Source organism: Carassius auratus, chromosome 9 (genome assembly GCF_003368295.1).
Source record: "Carassius auratus strain Wakin chromosome 9, ASM336829v1, whole genome shotgun sequence".
Lineage (NCBI taxonomy): Eukaryota > Metazoa > Chordata > Actinopteri > Cypriniformes > Cyprinidae > Carassius > Carassius auratus.
In genome coordinates, this window is record NC_039251.1 from 14,752,307 (window position 1) to 14,773,802 (window position 21,496).

The window sequence follows — 21,496 nt, forward strand, 5'->3', positions numbered from 1 at the left end:
TCCTCAAAGCATAAATGTAAATGAGAAAAATCAAACGTAAACTTGCTGGTCACATTTACAGCTATGAAAAGAAACAGAGCAAAATAATAGCCTTTTTTTTTTTTTTTTTGCCTGGCAAGAAACCGTAGATGAATTGTATGTCACATACTATATATTCAGCTGCCTTTATTCCACTCAATGAACCTCAACTCTTTTTCACTGTTTATCTTAGACACGTCATGTAGTTCTCATGTAGGTGGTGTGCAATAACTGTTGAGCAAAGAGCTTGTTTACAGTCGCATGATTCTGATGACGTGCAAAATTCAGATGGAGGGCAGAAAGTGAAAAGCAGAATGGATGAGATGGAGGAAAGTCCGTACTGTACTGATTTAGACACTAATACAAGAGAAGGGTATAAATAGAAAATCACAACATATGTTGGATGTGATCCTTATATTATGAAGAGGAGCAATTTTTCAACTCTATTGAAATACTTGCCTGCCATTGAGGCAGTGGATATAGGATAAGCAACTAACCCCGATTGCAAACAAGCTATTTCGAAAGTAAATCCCCCATTTATATGAGGTCTGTGGGTTATATGTCACTCCTGAAACTTTGCTTCATTTACAGGTTATATGGCCGTTGATCCTGTTAGTATGTAGCATGTAAAACAACGTTTATTGAAATTCTGAATTGATTATAGCCTAGAAAGTGACAAAATAGCACTTCCATTATAACTAAAAAGCTGTCACTCACGTTGATTTATCACAATCTCACAATGTACAGAAAATATAATCAAATAAGCTCTACAAACTGCAAATACAATGTCTTATTAGTTAGCGGACCTGTATTTATTTATATATTTCTTTATTAATAACTTAATTTATTATTATATCATATATTAACCATTAACACACAAAAGCATTATCCGACTCTGTTCCTCCCAACTACAGACACTTTTTTTCCTGTGTTTTCCCCACTTATGTACAACAGATTTTCATACATGATAAAAGCTCCTTGTGGTTTCTCAGTTTGACCGATTTGAGCATTAATGAACAATGCAAAACATAGGCATTCTGAGCTTGCTATAAATTCATATATATATATATATATATAAACTTCCTGCCCTCCAGCTGAATTTCGCTTCACAGCAATGACGTCATGTACATACAACCTATTTCCTTTCCACTTTCCATGTACTTATATGTTCAGATGCACACTATGCTGTTTGATGCAGTGGCCTAGTAGTACACAACTCAACAAAATCACAAGATCACAGCGCATAGGACTAATTTCATTGTGTCATGATCATTTTGCTGCGATGTGGCTTGTTTCAATCGTATTGTGCTAATTGTGTCGTGTTGCAGCTTTTTTAAATTGGGTTGTGCCTGGTTTTCATTGTGTTGAAGCTTGTTTCCGTTGTGTTGTGCTAATTTCATTGTGATGTGGCTTGTTTTTGTCGTGTTTTTACTAATTTTGCTGTCTTGTTGCTTGTTTCCATTGCGCTGCGACTTGATTTGGTTGTGTTAATTTCATTGTGATGTGGCTCATTTCTGTTGTGTTGTGACTTTTTTTATGATGTTTTGCGACTTGTTTCCGCCCTGTTATTCTATTTTTTTGTGTGTTGTGGCTTTTTCCTGTTGTGCTGGGCTAATTTCATTGTGTCATTCACTACCAACGTACACAACAAAAATGCAAATTCTATCATTATTTACTTACCCTCGGGTCTTTCCAAACATGTATGTCTGTCAGACATTTACAGAAGAAGAGTCTCAAAGGCATTTCTCGGAATAAGAAAACATGACGTGTGCTTAGTGTCATAACCTTTGGCTTTCATTTACACAGAATCAAAGCTAAAAATCGACAACTTTCAGAAAACTGTCACAATATTTTTTGTAAACAGTGGTTATTTCCTTCAGGATAAACAAATCTAGTTTAAATTCACTCATATAAACAAGGATTGAAGTACTCTGAAAATGTAACACCTTTGACTGAGCAGCCACAACCCTTGTGGTTATGTACAAACATGTCACTTGAATTCCTTGTTTCGTGCTGTTTATTAGCTCTTTTAGTTATCGGCCTCTTGTTGATGCTCTTGGCAACAGTACAGCAATCTGTCAAGGTTGCGTAGGTGTTGCAGTATTGTGTATTTTTCACTATCCTAAGAGAGAAGCATTGTAATTCCCCTCCTTTCTTTACTCTCAGAAGCTATATTTGTCATTTACATGGGGTGCAGAGTTTGTGTTCTTAAAGTTGGTTCTGAGAGGCAGTGGCATTCCATCCAATGTCCACCTGGGTTTATCTTCAAATGTCAAAGAGATTAGCTTCAGGCCACACTGTCTGCATCTGTTATCTCAATGTAAGGACAATTTCACATGCCCCCTCCCATGTCCATACACTATGTGGGGCTCTTGGATTTATTGGATTTTAAAGACTAGGATATTTTAGATGAGGATGTGTTTTTAATGGCACAGCCGACAGCCTAATTAAGGCCTATGGATGATGATGATTATTTTTGAGGAATTTGCCTAGTGAAATGTTGACAGATTTTTGCCCAGGTATAATATTCTGTTTACTTGTGAGACATATTTGGTTGACTAAACAAATGTACCATTGTTTAAAGAACAATTTGCACTGCTTAATATTTTTGTGAAACTGTGTTTTTGCAAGGATTCAAAAAAGTGAAAAATAACTTTTTTGAAATAAATGAAATAAATAACATTTATTTGAAATGTAACAATGCAAGTCTTTACTGTGAATTACTGATAAATGTAATGCTTTTTTTTGTTGTTGAATAAAAGTATTAACAAAACAATTATATATTTTCAACAGCGATAAAACGATCTCAAACTTTTAAACAGTGTATGTTGTCTTAAGCAAATGCAAAAAATTATATATAGTATTTTATCAAATATATATATATATATATATATATATATATATATATATATATATATATATATATATATATATATATATATATATATATACTGTATTATTTCAACTAACAGGAACAACTGTATAATGAATAACATATAATGGCATCATAAACAAGATAACGACTCAATTTAGGAGATCAAGCGTGTAACATTTCAGTTACCAGCACCTGGACCTTAACAACTACACCACAGCTTCCCTCTTCTCCCTCAAAGAAACAGAAACTTGAATAAGAAATTCCACAGGACAGTAACATGCACAGAGCCCATTGTTTCTCACTGCTTATTGGCATGTATCCTCTGTAAATCATTGGTTGGATTTAATTAAACTAATTCATCATCACAGAGTAATGTAATCAACATCCTATGAAATGGAGCCATCACTTCCTCCGCCGGGCTATGCTTTCCAATGCACCGTCTGTTAATACATCACATTCAAAACCACTCACTGCTCAATAAAGTGTCCATACATCACACCCAAGCCCCTGCAGGAGAATCGGCACATTCACACTTTCATGCATTTTTAAACACTGCTATTTAGTCCCTTTCAAAGACCCAGTGCATTCGGAAGGTTTTGTGTTTGGATCCGTTGCAAAGCTGATAGAATTTATATACCCAGATCTTTTGATGTCTGTTGTTATGTAGATCGCCGTACGGGCTCCATTCCAGAGAAAACACCTTAGTATTAATGTCATTCATATAAATAATGCATAGCTTCTTTGGAGAAACAGAGCCAAAAACAACTTCTCTGCAAACAATTATTTGCAAAGGACATATTTTACAGCATTGTTTTCAAGTCTGCCAGTCCATTACTCTGGGAATAAATGTACTGTACTCATGAGAACAGAATAACCCTTGGCTTGGTCCCAACTCTACAAAATTCGGGGGAAAGAGATCTGCAGACATAGCAGACAGGATTCACATAGAGAAAATTATTCTGTGATATTAATAATTGTAAAGATTCACATCCTGTCCTTCAGAGAAAATAGACTACTGTACTTTCCAGCATGCTGTTATGCTGACTTGCCTTCAAGGGATGTTGGTCATCCAAACCGCGGAATGAATGTTGAAATGCATGTCTTCGGTGACTGTCACTGTATACAATATGACTGTTGTCCAGTCGAACTGTCTACCATTTCCTGCCATCTGAAGATGCGGTTTATACTTTTTTCAAAGATAAATGCCCATACAATGAAAGTCAATGGGGTCTAATGTTGCCCGGACCACAAGATTCTTCAAAGCATCATCTTTTGTGTTCTGTAGAAGAAATAAATTCATATTCTGTACATCTGATGAGTAAATGATGACACTGGCAGTTCTCTGTCTCATATGGTTGTTTGCAATGTGATTTTATTAGTCACATATTTCTTGCATGCATTATGATCAAATGAAGGGAAAATGCAAGTGTAACGTATAAATACCTACAAATATTATTGCGATCAGACCGTTTTTATGGTGACAAAGGCATGATTCATTGACTAAACTAGAGATCTGTCTGAATTGCACATAAAGTAGCTCTGGCAAAGGCAACACTTTGTAGGAAGCACTGCAGACATAACAGACGATGGGTTGAAACATGTCTAGAATGATCTTATAATACGTCTAGACTTTTCTGTTTGTTTAACTGAGGATCCGTTTTTGAAAGGGATCATGCTGCCACATAACACACAGGCACAGATTATTCACAAAGATGTGGTGTTAGTTTCGTCATTATTGCGGAAGGTGAAGGTCCCTATGCTATTGTGCCTCACAGTAGACAATTTCCTCACTGAATGAAAACCATCTGTTTGCTCTCCTGCCTCTAAGCTTAGCGTATACCAACAGAGTTCTCTTAGACAACAGCAGGGGGCTAATGTAGGCTTTAGTAGTTTGGTGTCATCCAGAGGTATCGTGACAGCAAAGCTGTCAAGGTGTTGAAATATGCTCTTTTCACAGGGCTGCTGCTGACAAGCTAGTGATTTTGTCCCTAACAAAGGGAGCAGAGGAGCGAAAGAGAGAAGACGGCAGTGAAACTCGAAGATCTGTCAAGAAAAGAAAAAGAATCTCTAACTATGGCAGCACAATATCTGCCAAGAAAAACTATTTATTCCAAAATATATGACAAAATCTTTACAAACTCAATGTAACCAGACCTGATGTAGCATTAATACTATAGAGATGAGTGAATAAACAGAATGAACAGCAAACATCATTACATATAATTTTATACATATAAATTAATTCCTGTTAAGCAGCAACTTTCAATCAACTGAACGAATGAAAGAACAAATGAACAAACAAACAAACAAATGACTGAACAACTATAAAAGTATTTTTATAATTTCATACATTACAATTTGTTTTTTAAATGCTCAGTGCACATGTGCTGCTGTTTAACTTTCTTAAGATGATGTCATAAAAAATTTATAACAAGATGGAAAGTAAAACTATAAATGAATTGCCTATTAAAATAATAGCCTCAAGAAGTTTTGTTTAAAATATTGTTATTCTAAAGGCAGAATCTTAATTCATTGCAATACATTTATTTTTCAATTTAGAAGCTACAGCATTAACCCCTTTGTGAATAAAATAAAATAAAATAATATAAAATAAAATGTGCTATTATGGTGAAAGACAACTAAGTACTAATATTTACATCTTTTAAAAATATTAACAAGAATTTATTTACATCACATAGTAATAATATTTTACCCAGAACATTGTAACACATAAAATAAAATACTGCATAGTAAAACCAATCTATAGTTTTTTTTGCTAAAAAAAAAAAAAACATCAATAACACACATAAAAAAACATACGCACTAGGTAAAACCTTTACATCTGACAATCTCTCAGTTTAAAAAAATAAAATCAAGTCTCAATCTTATTTAAGCTGCACCCAACTCTGCATGATTCATGCACAGAGAGTGAAGAAAGCTTTGCCTTTGTTTGGTCTGTCTGTTTGTTTGCTGCCCCCAAGCAGATGGCATCATCCACAGGAAGTGAATCAGCTTGGCTCTCACTGCACAGAGGCTCCCACTAAATTAAAAGGATCATCTCCAAAGCTCCCTGCTTACATGCCAAACCCCCTGGATGTCTGAAGTTATGATATATATGCTATACACACTCATGCATGCATTTATTCAATATATTTTGATGGCCACAATAAGGTAAAGAAAACACGTTTTACTCTTTTATCACATTTAATCTGATTGAGTACTTGCCAATTCAACTATATTTAAGTCTTAGTAAGGAACACTGCCTGTTTTTTTAATTATGTTCTCTGTGGGCAATTTTTCATGATTTTAAAGGCTTAGACTTTTATTATTATTATTATTATTATTATTATTAGTAGGTATTTTCAATCTGTACAGATGCCTAAGTGCATATAACCATACATTTGACCATTTGATGTCTATATATGTGTGCTGTAACTGTATCTAACAACTGAGAGAAATTAGAAAGTACCAATAATGAAATTCCCATTTTAAAAATGTCATTCTAATAAGCTGCTTTGATTTGGCTCATCTTGATGTTGTGAGACAATACAGAAATCATAAGAAGAAAAAAAAATGACAGCAGCTTGTGCTCTGAACATTTCCAGACGATATATTTGTCTCAAATAATTGTAGTGCTGCCAAATGTTTAATCACGATTAATCGCATCCCAAAGAAAAATTGTTTACATAATATATGTGTGTGTACTGTGTATATTTATTATGTATATCTAAATACAGACACATACAGTACATATTTAGAAAATATTTACATATATTTACATGTATATATTTATATTATAAACATATATTTTTTCTTAAATATATACATGCATGTGTGTATATTTAGAGTACAAACATATACAGTACACACATATAGTATGTACAAAAAAACGTTTATTTTGGATGCAATAAATCGTTTGACAGCACTAAATAATTGCATAACACGCAAAACAATGCCCATTCCTCTCTGAAAAAAAGGGTAAGCTGCAACTGGGACAGTAACCTATGGTACAAAAGCTAAAATGTACATAACTGTACCTGTTTACTCCTAAATGGTACATATTAGTGGTAATGGTACATATTCACTTCCAAGACATACTCTACTGTACGTCTCCTCATGAAACACAGAACTCAAAAGATGTTAATCATGTTGAATGTCACCTGATGATCTCATAAATGTCCCCTGCACAGTCTATTTTGTTAGCATTTCATTCTACGCTCAGAGGCGGCTATTGAGGTAAACATTGCATAATGCCTGTCCCACAGTTCAACAACAAGATGCTATGCTACATTACCTCCCAAACTTCCTATCCGCAGGTGTCAGTTCTCTTGGGGAATAGGCACATTTACTCTCCATTTATTTCAGTATAAGGGGGCCATAGTAAACTGCCCGGAGAGGAGTGCTCATAAAATCCATACGCGTTTCTATGCATTCTATTCTAGATGGAAAGCGACAAACAAGCTATTTTTGCAAGACCACAAAACGAAATATATTGTACAAGATTATATATGCACAGATTTTTTTTTTTTTTTTGCTTATAATAACTATAACCATTATTGATGTACCTGTACTTGTATATTATGTAAATCTACTGAATAGTATTACATTAATTTAGCATTTAGCTTAATTTCAACTTCTTTAAATATAAATGTTTATGTCTTCTGCATATTTAACTTATATATATAAAAAAAACATTAAAAAATAGTTTTCTGTGTGAATGGAATTACACGAAGAGCTTCTTGTAAAAGTTAAATCCAGGTTCTACAGTATATCATAGTTGATCAAAGAAGGGTTTAAGGGCCAGTAATGTACAATTAACTTGACAGATGTCTAAAGAAAACAGCTGTCATCTCTTCAAAAACAAGAACATCATGTGCTCGCCTTGTGGCTCACCGCTTGCATCGCCTGAGTGTTGTGAGTTAATGTTTTGCCCAGAACAAAAATGAGAACAAAACAAAAATCAATCTCGCTCACCCTCTCTGTTCAATTCAAACTTCAAGGGAGGAAAAGAAAAAAAGAAAAGAAAAAAGAGTTGAGCAATTTGTCACTGAAGCATGTCTTTGTATTTCCTGATAAAGAACACTGTGCTCAAGACAAAAGGCAGGAGCATATGGAACAGAATGAAATTAACCATATCGTTTCATTAAAACCCTAAGAAGCCGCTTCTCTGTGAGCTTTTAGTCTACCCATAATTCTTTTCAGCGATACAGGAATCATTTTGGCTGTGTGGTCATTCTACTCATAACTCATGTCAAAACATTCACTGCACATGACGGGCCATACTCCACTGACCAATATAAGAAATAGCACGATGTGCTTGGAAAGCTCTGAGACTGTCATCACAACACGTTTTTCTTCATTACAGGAAAGTGGGCTGTCTCCCAGCTCCCCTGATAACCCAAGATGTCGGGCTGGTCCCATAGGGAAGCTGGATGGGCAGCCTATCCAGGTCCCCGCTGGCCATGTGGCACTGAAAATGTGCAGCTGCCCTTCCCTGGAGGCCCTGGGAATGCGGTGATTACATTTCTCTGTGGTGGCAGAACTTGGGCACACCAACGCTAGGAATATGCACAGTCCAGAAACTGGAACAGCAAAAGCAATCACTATAACATGAAAACCAAGGACTTAATATCAGGTAACCGCCAGACTCAGAAATTAAAAACAATACAGGTAAATCTTATTATAAAACTAATAGAATTAAGAGTTGAACATCATAATATAATGCGACTTGAGACATGAATATGAGCCGAGAGGCAAAAGCTTCTGCAGTATCGCTTTATAACTAGATTCAGTTACATAAGAAGAAGGAGACAGTCATTTAAGGTGTTCTCAAGCAAGTCTTACTTGAGGAATATCAGTAGTGACATAATATAAAATAAACAGTCCCACTGTGAGTGATACATTAGTTAGGCACTTACTTGCCAATTACAACAAGCAATAAGATGCTTCAAAATTTTAATTACTTTGAAGATTGGTCTGAGTATTAACCAATGAATAAGAATTCCAGCTTCTCAGAACGATGACTTTAAATAAATTGTGTCCTTTCTATCAAGAGTTAAAATTAATGAAGTGTCTTAGCCTAAAAAAGGTGAGGATAAATTAAAGTAGTTAGAGCACAGAGTGGGGTAAGCTGTCACCTTTTACTTAAGTTAACCTCTAGTCAAGGAGAAAGAAGATAGAGATGGAATTAATGAATCTTATTAAATTTCAATGTCTGCTATCAACTAACATTAGAGGAAAGTGTCCGGAATGCAGGACCATAGGAAAAAAGGACTGCATAATAATTAAAAAGGGGTGACTGAGGGGGTTAAATTGAATCAAATAAGCTCATAATGATATACAAAATAAAATAAAAATCCCATTTTACTATCCAACTTTAGAGTCTTAAACTAGTGCTAATTATAATATATTCAAGTTTAACATTATTCACAGGGGGTGAGGGGGTGCTCTTGCAAAAAAAAAAAAGCATTCAAAAGATCTATTATTAGACTGAAGAAACGTATATATTTTCTTATTGCACATTCCAACAACCAAAGCTGCTGGTAAATATGAAATATGTCCATGTCCTACTGTAGTAGTTGTCCAGTTTTTGTGTGGCTGAGGTAGCTTCTTCAGTGTGGGAATCAAACTCTTGATTGTTTTCTTTGAAAGGTGATTGTTTTTTTCTTTGCCAGCACTCCCTCAGATTTTTAGAAAAGAAACTGGGTACCATTTTAACAAGAGCAATGCATTTCCAAAGTATTTCCTGCATTTAAATGCAAAGCTTATCATCAACATCAGTTGAGTTACTGACACTGCTTTCCCTGAAGCAGATGGCACATCTTACCCCACAGCTACCATTTTTGGAAAATGTTTTGTTTAATAATTTAATAGATAATTTTTAGCCAAACAATTTTTATGGTTTTAAAATTGGACAATCTATATCTTAGATCTTTATTTTACCTCTTATGGAGAAAATGTACATTGACAATTGTTTTATTTTTCTAATGTGCTTCTTTCAGTCCTTGGCAGCTCTATATGATTAGGACTGTCTAACTATATAGATAAATACATCTATGAATCTATGAAGCTGTATGTATTAGGGCCGGGACTTTAACGCATTAATTGAGATTAATTAATTACACAAAAAATAACGCGTTAACTAAGATTAATTAATTACAGAAAAAAAATTCCCGCATTTTTAATAACATATTTTTGCACCGCGGAAAGTTTCGGCGGGACCGATTATACTGGAGCACCAACTAGCGTTCGCATCTCACCGCAGCAGCACATCGAGCCTCAAGTATCACCTTAACACAAAACATATAGCAGCTAGCGTGGACTTTACACTTTATGTTGAACTATGTATTATTTTGTTGGTGCAACAGTTTATGTTGAACTCTTTATTGTTTTGGCCAAGGTTATTGAGAGTTGGACTTAGTATGTTATGGCCTCTGAAGCAACAGAGAGATGTTTTCTAATAGTCAGTGTTTCTAATGTTCTGAATGTAATTGACAGTATTATTTATTACTTAAAAAAAAAACACTTTACAGAAGGTTCCAGCACCTATAAGCTACCTGAATTTCTGAAATGTACTATTTCTAAATTGTTTCTAAATATGCAATTGCACTGGTCTGCTAGACTTGGTTGAACAAAAATAAACAATATTTTGTTGCTTAAGCTTATGTATTCAGTCATTATTCAATGGTATACTATAAATCCATGTGAAAAAAAAAAAAAAACTTCTCACTGTTCTCAGGTCAAATATTTATATGCGATTAAAATGCGATTAATTTCGATTAATTAATTACAAAGCCTCTAATTAATTAGATTATTTTTTTTAATCGAGTCTCGGCCCTAGTATGTATACATACATACAGCTTCATAGATTAAAGGGACAGCACTGCTTACTCATTGATTTTACTCCACTATTGTAAGCAACACGGTAACCTCGGGAAGCCCAATATATGCACAAACACATGAATAAAATTACCCATGCCATTGGAGTGCTGTTAGTACACTCATGCGATACCAATCTGTGTTGGCTTACAAACACATTAAATTGCACTGCACATTTTGTTGCGAAAAGCTGATTGAAACGCATTTCCTATCGATACATAATCTATGGTAATGAGCCCCACAAAATCCCCATGATAAATACGCCTGGAATCCATTCTAAGACATTATAAATAAAACAGAGCGAACATGATTAATCTAAATGATAATAGAATACCAGTGGTGAGAATAGTTGACCCACTGTGCCTGGAATCTGTAATAAATTAAGCTCTTCTAGAAATGTCCTGCATCTACATGAAGCAATTGGGCACAAGGTTTTAGCCTAAACTGATAGATCTTTTCATGAATACAATTAAATATTAAAAACAGGACACTTCCATCTCTTTAAAATTCCCAGCTATCATTCCCCACAATTTGCATGTGAAGTTCCACCTGGAATGAAATAAATTGAGGAACATTGAAGCGCAGGCTGATGCTGATTATTTGGTGCACAGAGATATGGGAATGCAGTGATGTTGACATAATGATCTGTTTTGAGGCATTGTGGGTTGGTTTAATGGTTACTTACATTTGTCCAGAACCTCATCAGAAACCATCTGGACAGTCTGGTTCCCCATCACAAAGCCAGCTCTCGGACACACAGGTCAGCTGGTCACCGCACAGAAACTCTCCAACGTCACACAAAATGGGTTCTAATGAGAGAGGGGGTGGAGACAGAGATGGAGTATGGAATGAGGTGCAGTACAGTTATTAAATGTCTAAATTACATGATTGTGTAATAAAAATAATGATTAGTAAGTATCCATGAAATGCATGAACTCACAATAATTCATTATAGTGACATGAATGTGATGTCAATAAATTTTACTGAACAGTCAGACTGGAATAATCAGTATTAAGGGCGATTTCAGTTTCAGTAACATCAGAACATCATTCGTCCGTTCTCTTTTGTCAGTACAACAAACCTGACGTCCAGTGATATTTACAAGAAAAAACACGACTATAAGATCAGAATATCAAGCAGCCATGAGAATCCTTCAGGTATTACTCAGAACTGGGCCACACATTTCCTTTCTAAAGAAGCTACATGATTTATGAACATATCAAAATGATTATGATCCAAAATGCTCCAAATCTGAAATGTTGAGCAGGAATGCAAGTGATAATTCTATGCACCACTGCTCTCTGTCCTTGCTTTGCCCCACCACCACATTACTACACACACACACACACACACACACACACACACACAATCCCCGCCAAGCAAATTCACTATCAAGGGACAGAATTATAAATGTCAAACGGTTTCATCTTGCTCCCAGTCTCTCCCTCTCTGTCTTTCTCAAACTCTTTATCTCTTTCAAGCTGCAGGCCTCAAAATTAGGCCACAACAAACTGTAAATGAACAGCGTTTCTCACTACACCTCTACATTTAATGCTTTGATAGTGTTACATTTTGGAACTTGTATATTGAACAATTCCCAATTCCACACACTACGACTGTAGCTCACTGCTACATGCCAAGGAATGCTACCTTGTTCTGGTTCTGGTCACATGAAATCCATAACCTAGTATATTGCAATGCTTTGTTTTTAAAGAAGCTTCAAATTTTTTTTTTTTTTTTTTTTTAATTTACTCACCTTCAGGTTCATTTCAATTCTTTATGACTTTCTTTGGTGGAACGCAAAAGAAGTTCAAGTTGACATATGCATGAGTCAATCACATTAAATTTCATCTCTTTAATATCTCACTTACAAATAGGAACTGAACAAAGCACTTGCACTATTGAACATGTCGTGTAATTATAAACTGGTGTTTTCTTAGGTTAGAAATACACAGATACACATCTTCAAATGCAGCAACATGGGAATTCAGCACCAGACAACTGACTTCACAAATTGATCCTACATAATTTTAAAATCCAAATGTGTTCTTGCACATCTTATAATAAGAGGCACTGCTCCATTTCTCTCTAGCATGACTGAAGATTAGTTCTATGGGAAAGAATGGATCTAGCAAATTGTTTGAGGGCTGGGTTCTTCTACAATTGATTCACTTTCTTTTGAGCCACAGTGGCTCTGAAACTCGGTTGGTAATCTGGCCTGATTCAATTCAATGGCAGCTGCACATCAGTCAAAAAGCAATTACAGGGAATATGATGAGGACTGCCCTCTGTCCTTCATTCTTACTAACAAAAACAACAGCAATTCTGCTGCCCCGAATGAATAGTGACGGTGATTTGATTGTTGTAGTGGCTTTAAAAAGACATGTCTATATTTTCGGATGAGTGGTTATTGAAACAGATTTCAAGCCAAAGCGATACTAGCTTCATATTTTGCAGGAAAATGCTGACTGACAGTTAAAAACAAAAAAAGTTCACCTGAATCAAATTCAACTGGAGGAAAAATAGCCAAGGAGAGGAAAGGTTTGGTCAGGCCTCCGAATAAAAGATCTCTTGAGTCCAGTCTGAAGGCATCTTTATCTTTGCAGCTGAATTGGTTACCATTTAAAAAACATTCCTTTTACCTGAGGAGAGTTTCTTTCGCAAGCTGCAAAACCCATAAAAGAGGCAACTTCAGAGCCTTGGAGCGGCATCTGTCCACAGATGTGTATCTGCTTTCATGTCGGGATGCCCTTTAAAGCATAGCCCAATTTGAATTATTGGAATGACCAGTGATGCCACTTTACCTCCCCTCAGCAGACCTCAAGAGGCCTTCACTTCTTGACTCGAGTGTTTGATGCTTCCACAGCTCTGTTTCAGTAAATTCTCCACAGAAAGTTCAAAATGTACAAAAAGAAAAACTGCACAAAACACTTCAAACCTGTCAAGGAGTAAAATCTTGCATCATTTGTTTTCTGACGCAAAAACGGAATTAACATCTGAATGGAGGGAATGCTACACTGAACCACTAAATGCAGCGGTCATTCAGAGATAATTTCATACAGGCACGAAGAAGGAAGATAAAGATAACAACGGCCCTAACTCTTTGATGAGGTAGCGGTAACCCATTACCATAACAGTAGGAAATGTTCAGTGAAGCTTGGACTGGCATGTTATTATGAGCTTCATTTCTGACACAAGCTGCCACCTCAACGAGGAGAGAACTTTGGCTCATTAAAGCTCCTCAGCCTTTGTGATTTCGTCAGTTTCGATATGTAAAACTGTGACAGGGAGCTGGTGAATAGAAACGATGGTCTTCAGAACTCTAGATGGAGGCTCTGCCAATCTTGTTTGATGAATATGTCAAGGAAAATAGTTGTTTGACGCTAGGCGCCTATGCCACAGAGTAAGCTCAATTCATATACATGATGTTGTTTAATCCAAATATTCAAGCACAACCTATTCAAGCATCTTCACAAACCATTTCCATTTTCCATAATACATTTGATACATTTTGCAATAAAAAAAAAACAGAAAATATATTTTAATACTTAAATTAATTTGCTATATATATATATATATATATATATATATATATATATATATATATCCGCTTCGCATGCACTTTGGTTGATGTAGCAACAAATCGTCCTCGTGCGGCACACATAGAAATGAATGAGTACCATAGCGCAGCACATTACACGTCCTGTGTGTGAAAATGCCATAACAGTTTCAATGCATAATTCTCCCTTGCACTTTGGACTTGGAACCCTGGCTTAACGAGACAGTTCCATGAGTTCGTGCCGCGCTGTTTGAACATATGCAATTCATACGTGTATTAGAACAGTGGTGTATAAAGTACCTGAAAGTCATACTCAAGTATATTTTATTAAATATATTATTAGAATATATATATATAGTATATATATATATATATATATATATATATATATATAATTTATATTTTGAATAAATGCAGTTTCTTTTTAACCTTTTATTCATCAAATATATTAGACAGCAGACCTGTTTCCAACACTCATAATAAACAAGAATATTAGAATGATTTCTAAATGATCATGTGATAGACTGGATGTTACATGTGACACTGAAGGCTGGAGTAATGATGCTGAAAACTCAGCTTTGCGTCACAGGAATACATGTTCGAATAGAAAATTATTATTTTAAGTTTTAATAATATTTCACAATATTACTGCTTTTTCTGTATATTTGATCAAATAAATTCAGGCTTGATGAGCAGAAGAAACTTCTTTCAAAAACATAAAAAATAGTAATGTTTCCAAACTTCTGTACTGTGTGTGTATATATATATATATATATATATATATATATATATATATATATATATATATATATATATATATATATATATATATATATATATATATAGTGCTTTATAATGGCCAATTCATACTATTTTGGGTAAAAATAGGGAAAATAATACTTCTCCCAAAATAAATTTGATGTACACATACAATAATCCATGTTTTATTTTCTTCAGTGTACAATTTTTTTTATTTGATTGAAGTAAATTATTATAAAACCTCTAAAAAAACATATGCATTTAACCTTAGGCTAACTATGTTGTTACATTTCATACTGCATCCCTAATATACCAAAGACAACAAAACAACTGTTTGAATATGCTCATCTACAATTTTGAGCCCCATTAATGAGCCTGAATCAATGATGCTCCAGTATAACCCTCAGAAATGAATCACCTTGCATTTAATTTAAGCTTTAACCGGATGCTCAACAGCTGTTCAAGCCCCTTCAGTCTCATTATCTTTCCAACTGTTCGCTGTCATGCAACGCACCCAAGACTGTCTCCTTACCTTGACGGCCCTACCGTGGCATAATAGAAAAGACATCATAACAATTTCCAAACTCAAGAAAGATAATCACTGTCAATTAAATCATAGCTAAGAGAAAATAACTATGTCAACAGCATAGAAGGATTTACCTAATTTGCACCAAAAAGGTATTAGGCCATGTAAGTGACACTTTCATGTTGAGGTCAATGTACACAGTAATATGACATTATCCTAGTTAGATTTCATAGGAAATCTTGCTATAAGTCATTCTAAGGCTGTGAAAATCCTTCAAGATTAGATATGATCCATATAATGCTTCTCTGACACTTGTGAAAGGATAAAACCTCACGCATGCTAAACCTTGCGTCTAACACAAACACATGCAACCGTCATGCGCTCCTCTTTTTGAGCTTCCCAACCCAAGACGGCCAGTGAACTATTTAATTCTCACCTTGACATATACTACATGGTATTTTGATCTAAATGTCAGCTGCCTCAGTTTTGATCAGAAAACCGTGATTAACATTAATATTACCAGACACCTATTACATAAATGTCTTGAGAATGTCATTTAGCAGCAAGATTCACCCATATAACACCAGTGAATGTCAGTGCGAGAGCTAAACTATTTGTTCTGCTTCACTTTTCATTCATATTGATCTGCGTTTCCACTGAAAAAGCACATCAAATGGGTTTCGTGGAGACCATGCTTGAGGCTCCGGTTTGTGCCCATGTGCGGCCAGCCAGCTGAGTTAGAGGAGGGAGGGGATAATGATGCTCGGAGGTGCCGCACATTTACAAATTCCACAAGGCACTCCATCCAGGAAACACATCCTCTGCCAAAAGACCTTTACCATGGCAACTCTGAGCCAGTCGGACTGTGTGTAGCCAGGCTAGCGGAGAAATCAATAGGAAAGGACAACAGGGCCTTCATTAAGCTCTGCCTGACCTTCACTTTTCCAGTGAGGTCATTTTTATTTTCGAAACAACAGCGGGGGCATGTCAACAAATTATCAAAGGGAACGCAGTCAGATTTTTAACAGTCATTGCCAGAGAAGCCGACTGCTTGGTATAATCTACCTTGTAAACAATGAATTATTCATGAGCGTGAGTTTAAATGTACAGTCCTCAAAAGATATTCTTCCTTTCATGGTGTTGCTCGATGCAAGACAAATAAAGGCACCATCTAAATCTCTGTACACATCAGATAGATTTAAACTCACAATGCATCATAGGCGACTATATGCTTGTATGCTGTTTCAGGGTTATGTATACAGTGCCAATGTAAAAGCAATGCATCAAAAGCTATACTGCGAGGGCTCTCAGCCTTTTAAACATGTCTGAAACATTTTGTGACTTAACACTGCATCTGTCTAAAATAATTAAGCTGCACACTTATAAGTGGTGGCATTCTTGAGGAAAACAATACTTTTTACTATATATACATTATTACTGACTGAACAAGAGAGCTTAAAATAAGTGCAAAAAATATGCAGAGAGTGCCAGTAGTTTAAGGACGCTCAGTTAGTGAGACTTGCATATTTGCATATTCATCTTTTGAGGCTGTGGGTTTGACACGTGGAGTTCATCTTTGCATCCAGGTCACCTTTGAATTCATTATAACCTACATTTAACATAATATTTTAAGCACCATATACAGACTACCATTCAAAATGTCACAGTAACCCAGTTACAGTAAAGACACTGTTGCACAAAACAAATAAACTTCCTATACATAAATATATTATATATATATATATATATATATATATATATATATATATATATATATATATATATATATATATATATATATATTACCTATATATATAGGTAATGTCTCACAAAAAATACACCATTAAATTAATCTTATTAATTTTGCATGTACTGCTAAAACTTTAGTACGTCTTCACAGGAAACCTTTTTCAAGTTGTGAACAGATTAATCCAAAGACAAGGTTGAAGAACAATATTTCAATATTTCTTTTTACACTTTTTTTGTACAGTTGTAAAAATTCTACTTAAAAATAAATTTGCAAATACCATACATTCTGTCATACTTCATATAAATCTCTCATGACCCTATTTGCATCTCTGGCGACCTCTGCTATACCGTATTCATCAAACATCAGAATTGTGCAAAATCTCCTTTCTCCGCTCAAGGTCACATGGACAGCTGACATTCTTAACAGTGCTAAGCCTCATTTATGGGTTTATATCCCTCATGCCATGATTATCAATCAGGGAAGATAATGGGCACTAAAGCAGGCAGTATCTCAGTCACTCCATGAGGTGAACCACCAGTCAAGGTTCCCTAAACAACATGTCTTCTTGAGGAAGGCGTGAAGGATTCTATTCTCTCAATATCACTGTTTCATTACAGCTGGGAAAGATTGCCTCTGTAGTCCTGATAACAGAGAAGAGCACTCGAACAATACACTTCAAGTTAAATGCGTCTTCTTTTAATTTACACAATTAAAAGATGTTTTTTTCAAGTTCCTTGAAATCCATGTTACCATCTTTAAGAAAACGATAAGAGTCTTTTCCCAAATGAGCACTTAACAAAGACTTTTTTATCCACTTTGGACCGTTATTTCCAGTAGGAGTTTCCCACTGTGTGGGAAGCAGCAGAGGGGGGCTGTGATTACGATGCCCAAACTCTTCTGATATTACAGCTTCTGCAGTTTATCTGCCGATGAAATCAGCGGGTTCACGCAGCGGGACATTTTCTCCAGAAGGTTTGATTAGTTTCATTCCCCTAAAATCAGGGACACACACGTCAGATCTAAATGTAAAGTTAGCATAACAATATCAAGTTAGAGCCTTCAGCTGCTAATGATCTTGTATCTGAGGTCAAAAATAATGGGCTATAACTGATGTTTTGGGTGAAGTTAATATGTATGTAATCGTTACTATGCATGTGGGTGGTGATAAGTACGGCTGAATGGGCTAATCTTATAAAGTGTTGCTCCATATGCTGAGATCATTTGAAATGCTACAGTATAATGTGGGTGGTTGTGAAATGCTGAATTAAACTGCTTTTGCTGCTCTCAGGTGAAGGGGTTTTTTCCACAGGGGCTGTGAAGGAGGTTAAAACTCTGACAATTCAGTTTGTCTATTTGCATCTTTCCATATTTATGTCATTATTTGGATTCACAGTCCTAATGGAGAAAAAGTCACTTAGCTAATCTGAATAAACCCAGGATACCACAATTATCAACAGACCCTGCCATTCTCCAGGGACTTTAGAGCTGTTGGCTCTTACCGCTGGGACAATTAGCATAAATGCTTTGTCTATTGGCATATACTGAAACTAAGGCTTTTTCCCACCTTTTACAAGACCATATGAAATCTAGAGCAAATTCAGTCACTATTAAATCCACAAATGATTAGCTAAACTAGAAAAAAAAAGCACATCGTTTTTGAATTATGAAGCCCTTGATTTTCCAGCAAGGGCTAGTACAGTCATTGCCGCAGGTCTAGAAGCTCAATGAGATAAGAAAATGATGAACGAACTAAAGAATCATTACACAGGGCTGAGTGTGAGAAGTTTTCTTCCCATGGGCCTAAAGCTTGGCTTCTATTTGTAATTACCTAAAGTGCTTTTTAGGATCTCTTTGACATGCTCTGAGCAAAAGAAAAGGACAAAGTGAAAAGGAATCCCAAGTTTGTTTTGTAGTCAGAAGGGGGGGGGGGGGGGGAGGTATTCTATGCTATTCTATATGCTATATGCTAATGCAATTCAAAGCATAAAATCATTGCTCCAAAGCTTATTGACAATGTTTTTAATACAATTCCATCCGTTTAAGATATGATAACAGCTTAGAACTACTGACAAAAGATTAAAACCATTTAAAGAGTTTTTAAAAGGTGCTTTTGAGCCCTGAGGTCAGATTCTAAAGGAAAAGTATGCTATCAGGAAGTCTGAAATGTTTTGACACAACCATTAAGTGTGACAACGAAACCAATGAGTGTTTTTCAACAAAATCAATATTAGCTTTACTGTTATATGGGTCCGGTTAGACTCCAATGAACAGGTGGAAGAGCAAAACGAGGCCAGAATGCTCCATTTGAATCTATCATGCGAGTCGATCACTGCTTTTTAAAAGCCTTATAAACCATGATTGCAGAAGGAGGGTATGGCACGTCTCTGATGCCGCAAATTATTCAGTCAATTAGCTCTATCTTCTTCTGCAGGTAGAAGAGTGGAGAACATAAAAGTATCTGCTGCAGAAGACCTCTGGAGAGCAGCAAAGTTTGACCTGGCATCAACTATAGGGGAAATAATGTGAGATATGAAGTTGCATTAAGATAAGATGACCATATGCATTAATATGATAGGTTCAAACGGTGCACGTATGGAGCATGTTAGGGTTAGGGGTCATAAAGGGTCTGTCATGCTGAATGGCAATTGGCTGAATTGATTTCACATAATCTTGAACCTCAGGGCTCAGTATTGATCCCACTAGCTTTTGATTTTCACACACCATGAACACTGGCAAAACAGCCCATTTCAAATTATCCATCTTTAACAGCCTAAGGTAGGACAAAACTGGACTCAAATATTTTAGCTGCTAGTCAAGTTTTCAAAGAGTCAAATGCGCGCAGACAAAGATACACTGTCAGTCAACCTAGAAAAGTAACAAAAAAACAAACAAAAACATTATACAGGCAATGATCAGCTAAATTGAAAAATAGCTATTTGCAATAAATAGTGTCTAATTACAGTGCATCTTAGTGGCTGGCCTCATTACTTAACATGTGACCTCATTCATGCAGCTAGTTAACAAGGTTGTTAGCAGCACAGGTTTCCAGACACACCGTTTCATCATAATTATAGTATGTAATTGCAAGTATAGCATCTTATACATAGAGCAACAGCAGATGCATGTAAAGAAATACAGTTCCGTTGTCAGACATGTAGAAGCGCACTGAAAAATTATTCATAACTGACTGACATAAAGAGCTTTGAAATTTAATTAATTCATTAAGTTGGCAAATAAATCTGTTAATCGCTTTGCATTCACACCACGGAAGATCACATTAATACTCAAACAGAGTCAGAGACAATGCATCACTGTTTTTGAGTGAATTTTGCAATGCCATAAATCATGGCGTACAAATTAGAGGTACAGTACAAGATATATTGCTGACTTATAAACTATTTGATAGATGGATATAGTGAATGAAATGAATACCAATAGTGAAATGGCAGCGTACGTGTGTTTACACACACACACACACACACACTTAATATATAACATGTAATGTCATTAAAAATGTGTGTTATTTATAAAATTCCAAACTCATTTTCTACATAATTTGATAAACCAATACTTTCACAGACATTAGTTAGACAATGCTAAACCTCACAAACTTCCAATTCATGTTATTTATTCCTGCAATATGTTTTGTGCTTTCAATGCATCTGTATTCAAACTGTGCAAGAATTGGTGACAGCCCGGGTGCTACAGTGATGGTGTACTCATTAAAGGCCAAGGAAAGGGTTTTGAAATCTCCTGGGAAACCCTTAGATGTGTGGATGAAGCTGCACACAGGAAAAGAAGTGTCAGTAGTGTCAGTAGTCAAATTCAGCACACATTTGCTTCACCAGTATTTTCCATTTTGTTGCCACTGTGCCAGTTTTGCCTGATTCCCACCCTCATTCTGAGCATATTTGATTTCTAAGTTTACATGTATTATTTACGAATGTGACATTTGGGATGGCTTCCAAACGTCCATTTATGATATTTAAAAGAATTGTTACAGAAAAATATTCCTTTTGTGATATCCGGTCTGACATGAAGTCCATTCCAACATTTATTTTTAACTCTGAAATGCCTGAAGAATAAAAATATAAAATATAAAAGTCTTATACCTCTAGAGAGAGAGAGAG

At 35.6% G+C, this 21,496-nt stretch overlaps 1 protein-coding gene across 2 annotated transcripts in view; it reads right to left on the minus strand.

Moving 5' to 3' along the window:
* Positions 1-21,496, minus strand: part of LOC113108465 (low-density lipoprotein receptor-related protein 1B-like) — a 133,607-nt gene that overhangs the window by 55,745 nt on the left and 56,366 nt on the right. Inside the window, exons 2-3 of one of the 2 annotated variants that reach the window (XM_026271611.1) lie at positions 11,482-11,580; positions 736-751 (exon numbers count right to left, since the gene is read on the minus strand). The exons of the other annotated variant lie outside the window; for it this stretch is intronic. Coding sequence (XP_026127396.1) covers positions 736-751; positions 11,482-11,580 — 115 coding nt within the window. The remainder of the gene's footprint in view (positions 1-735; positions 752-11,481; positions 11,581-21,496) is intronic. 2 annotated transcript variants of the gene reach the window in all.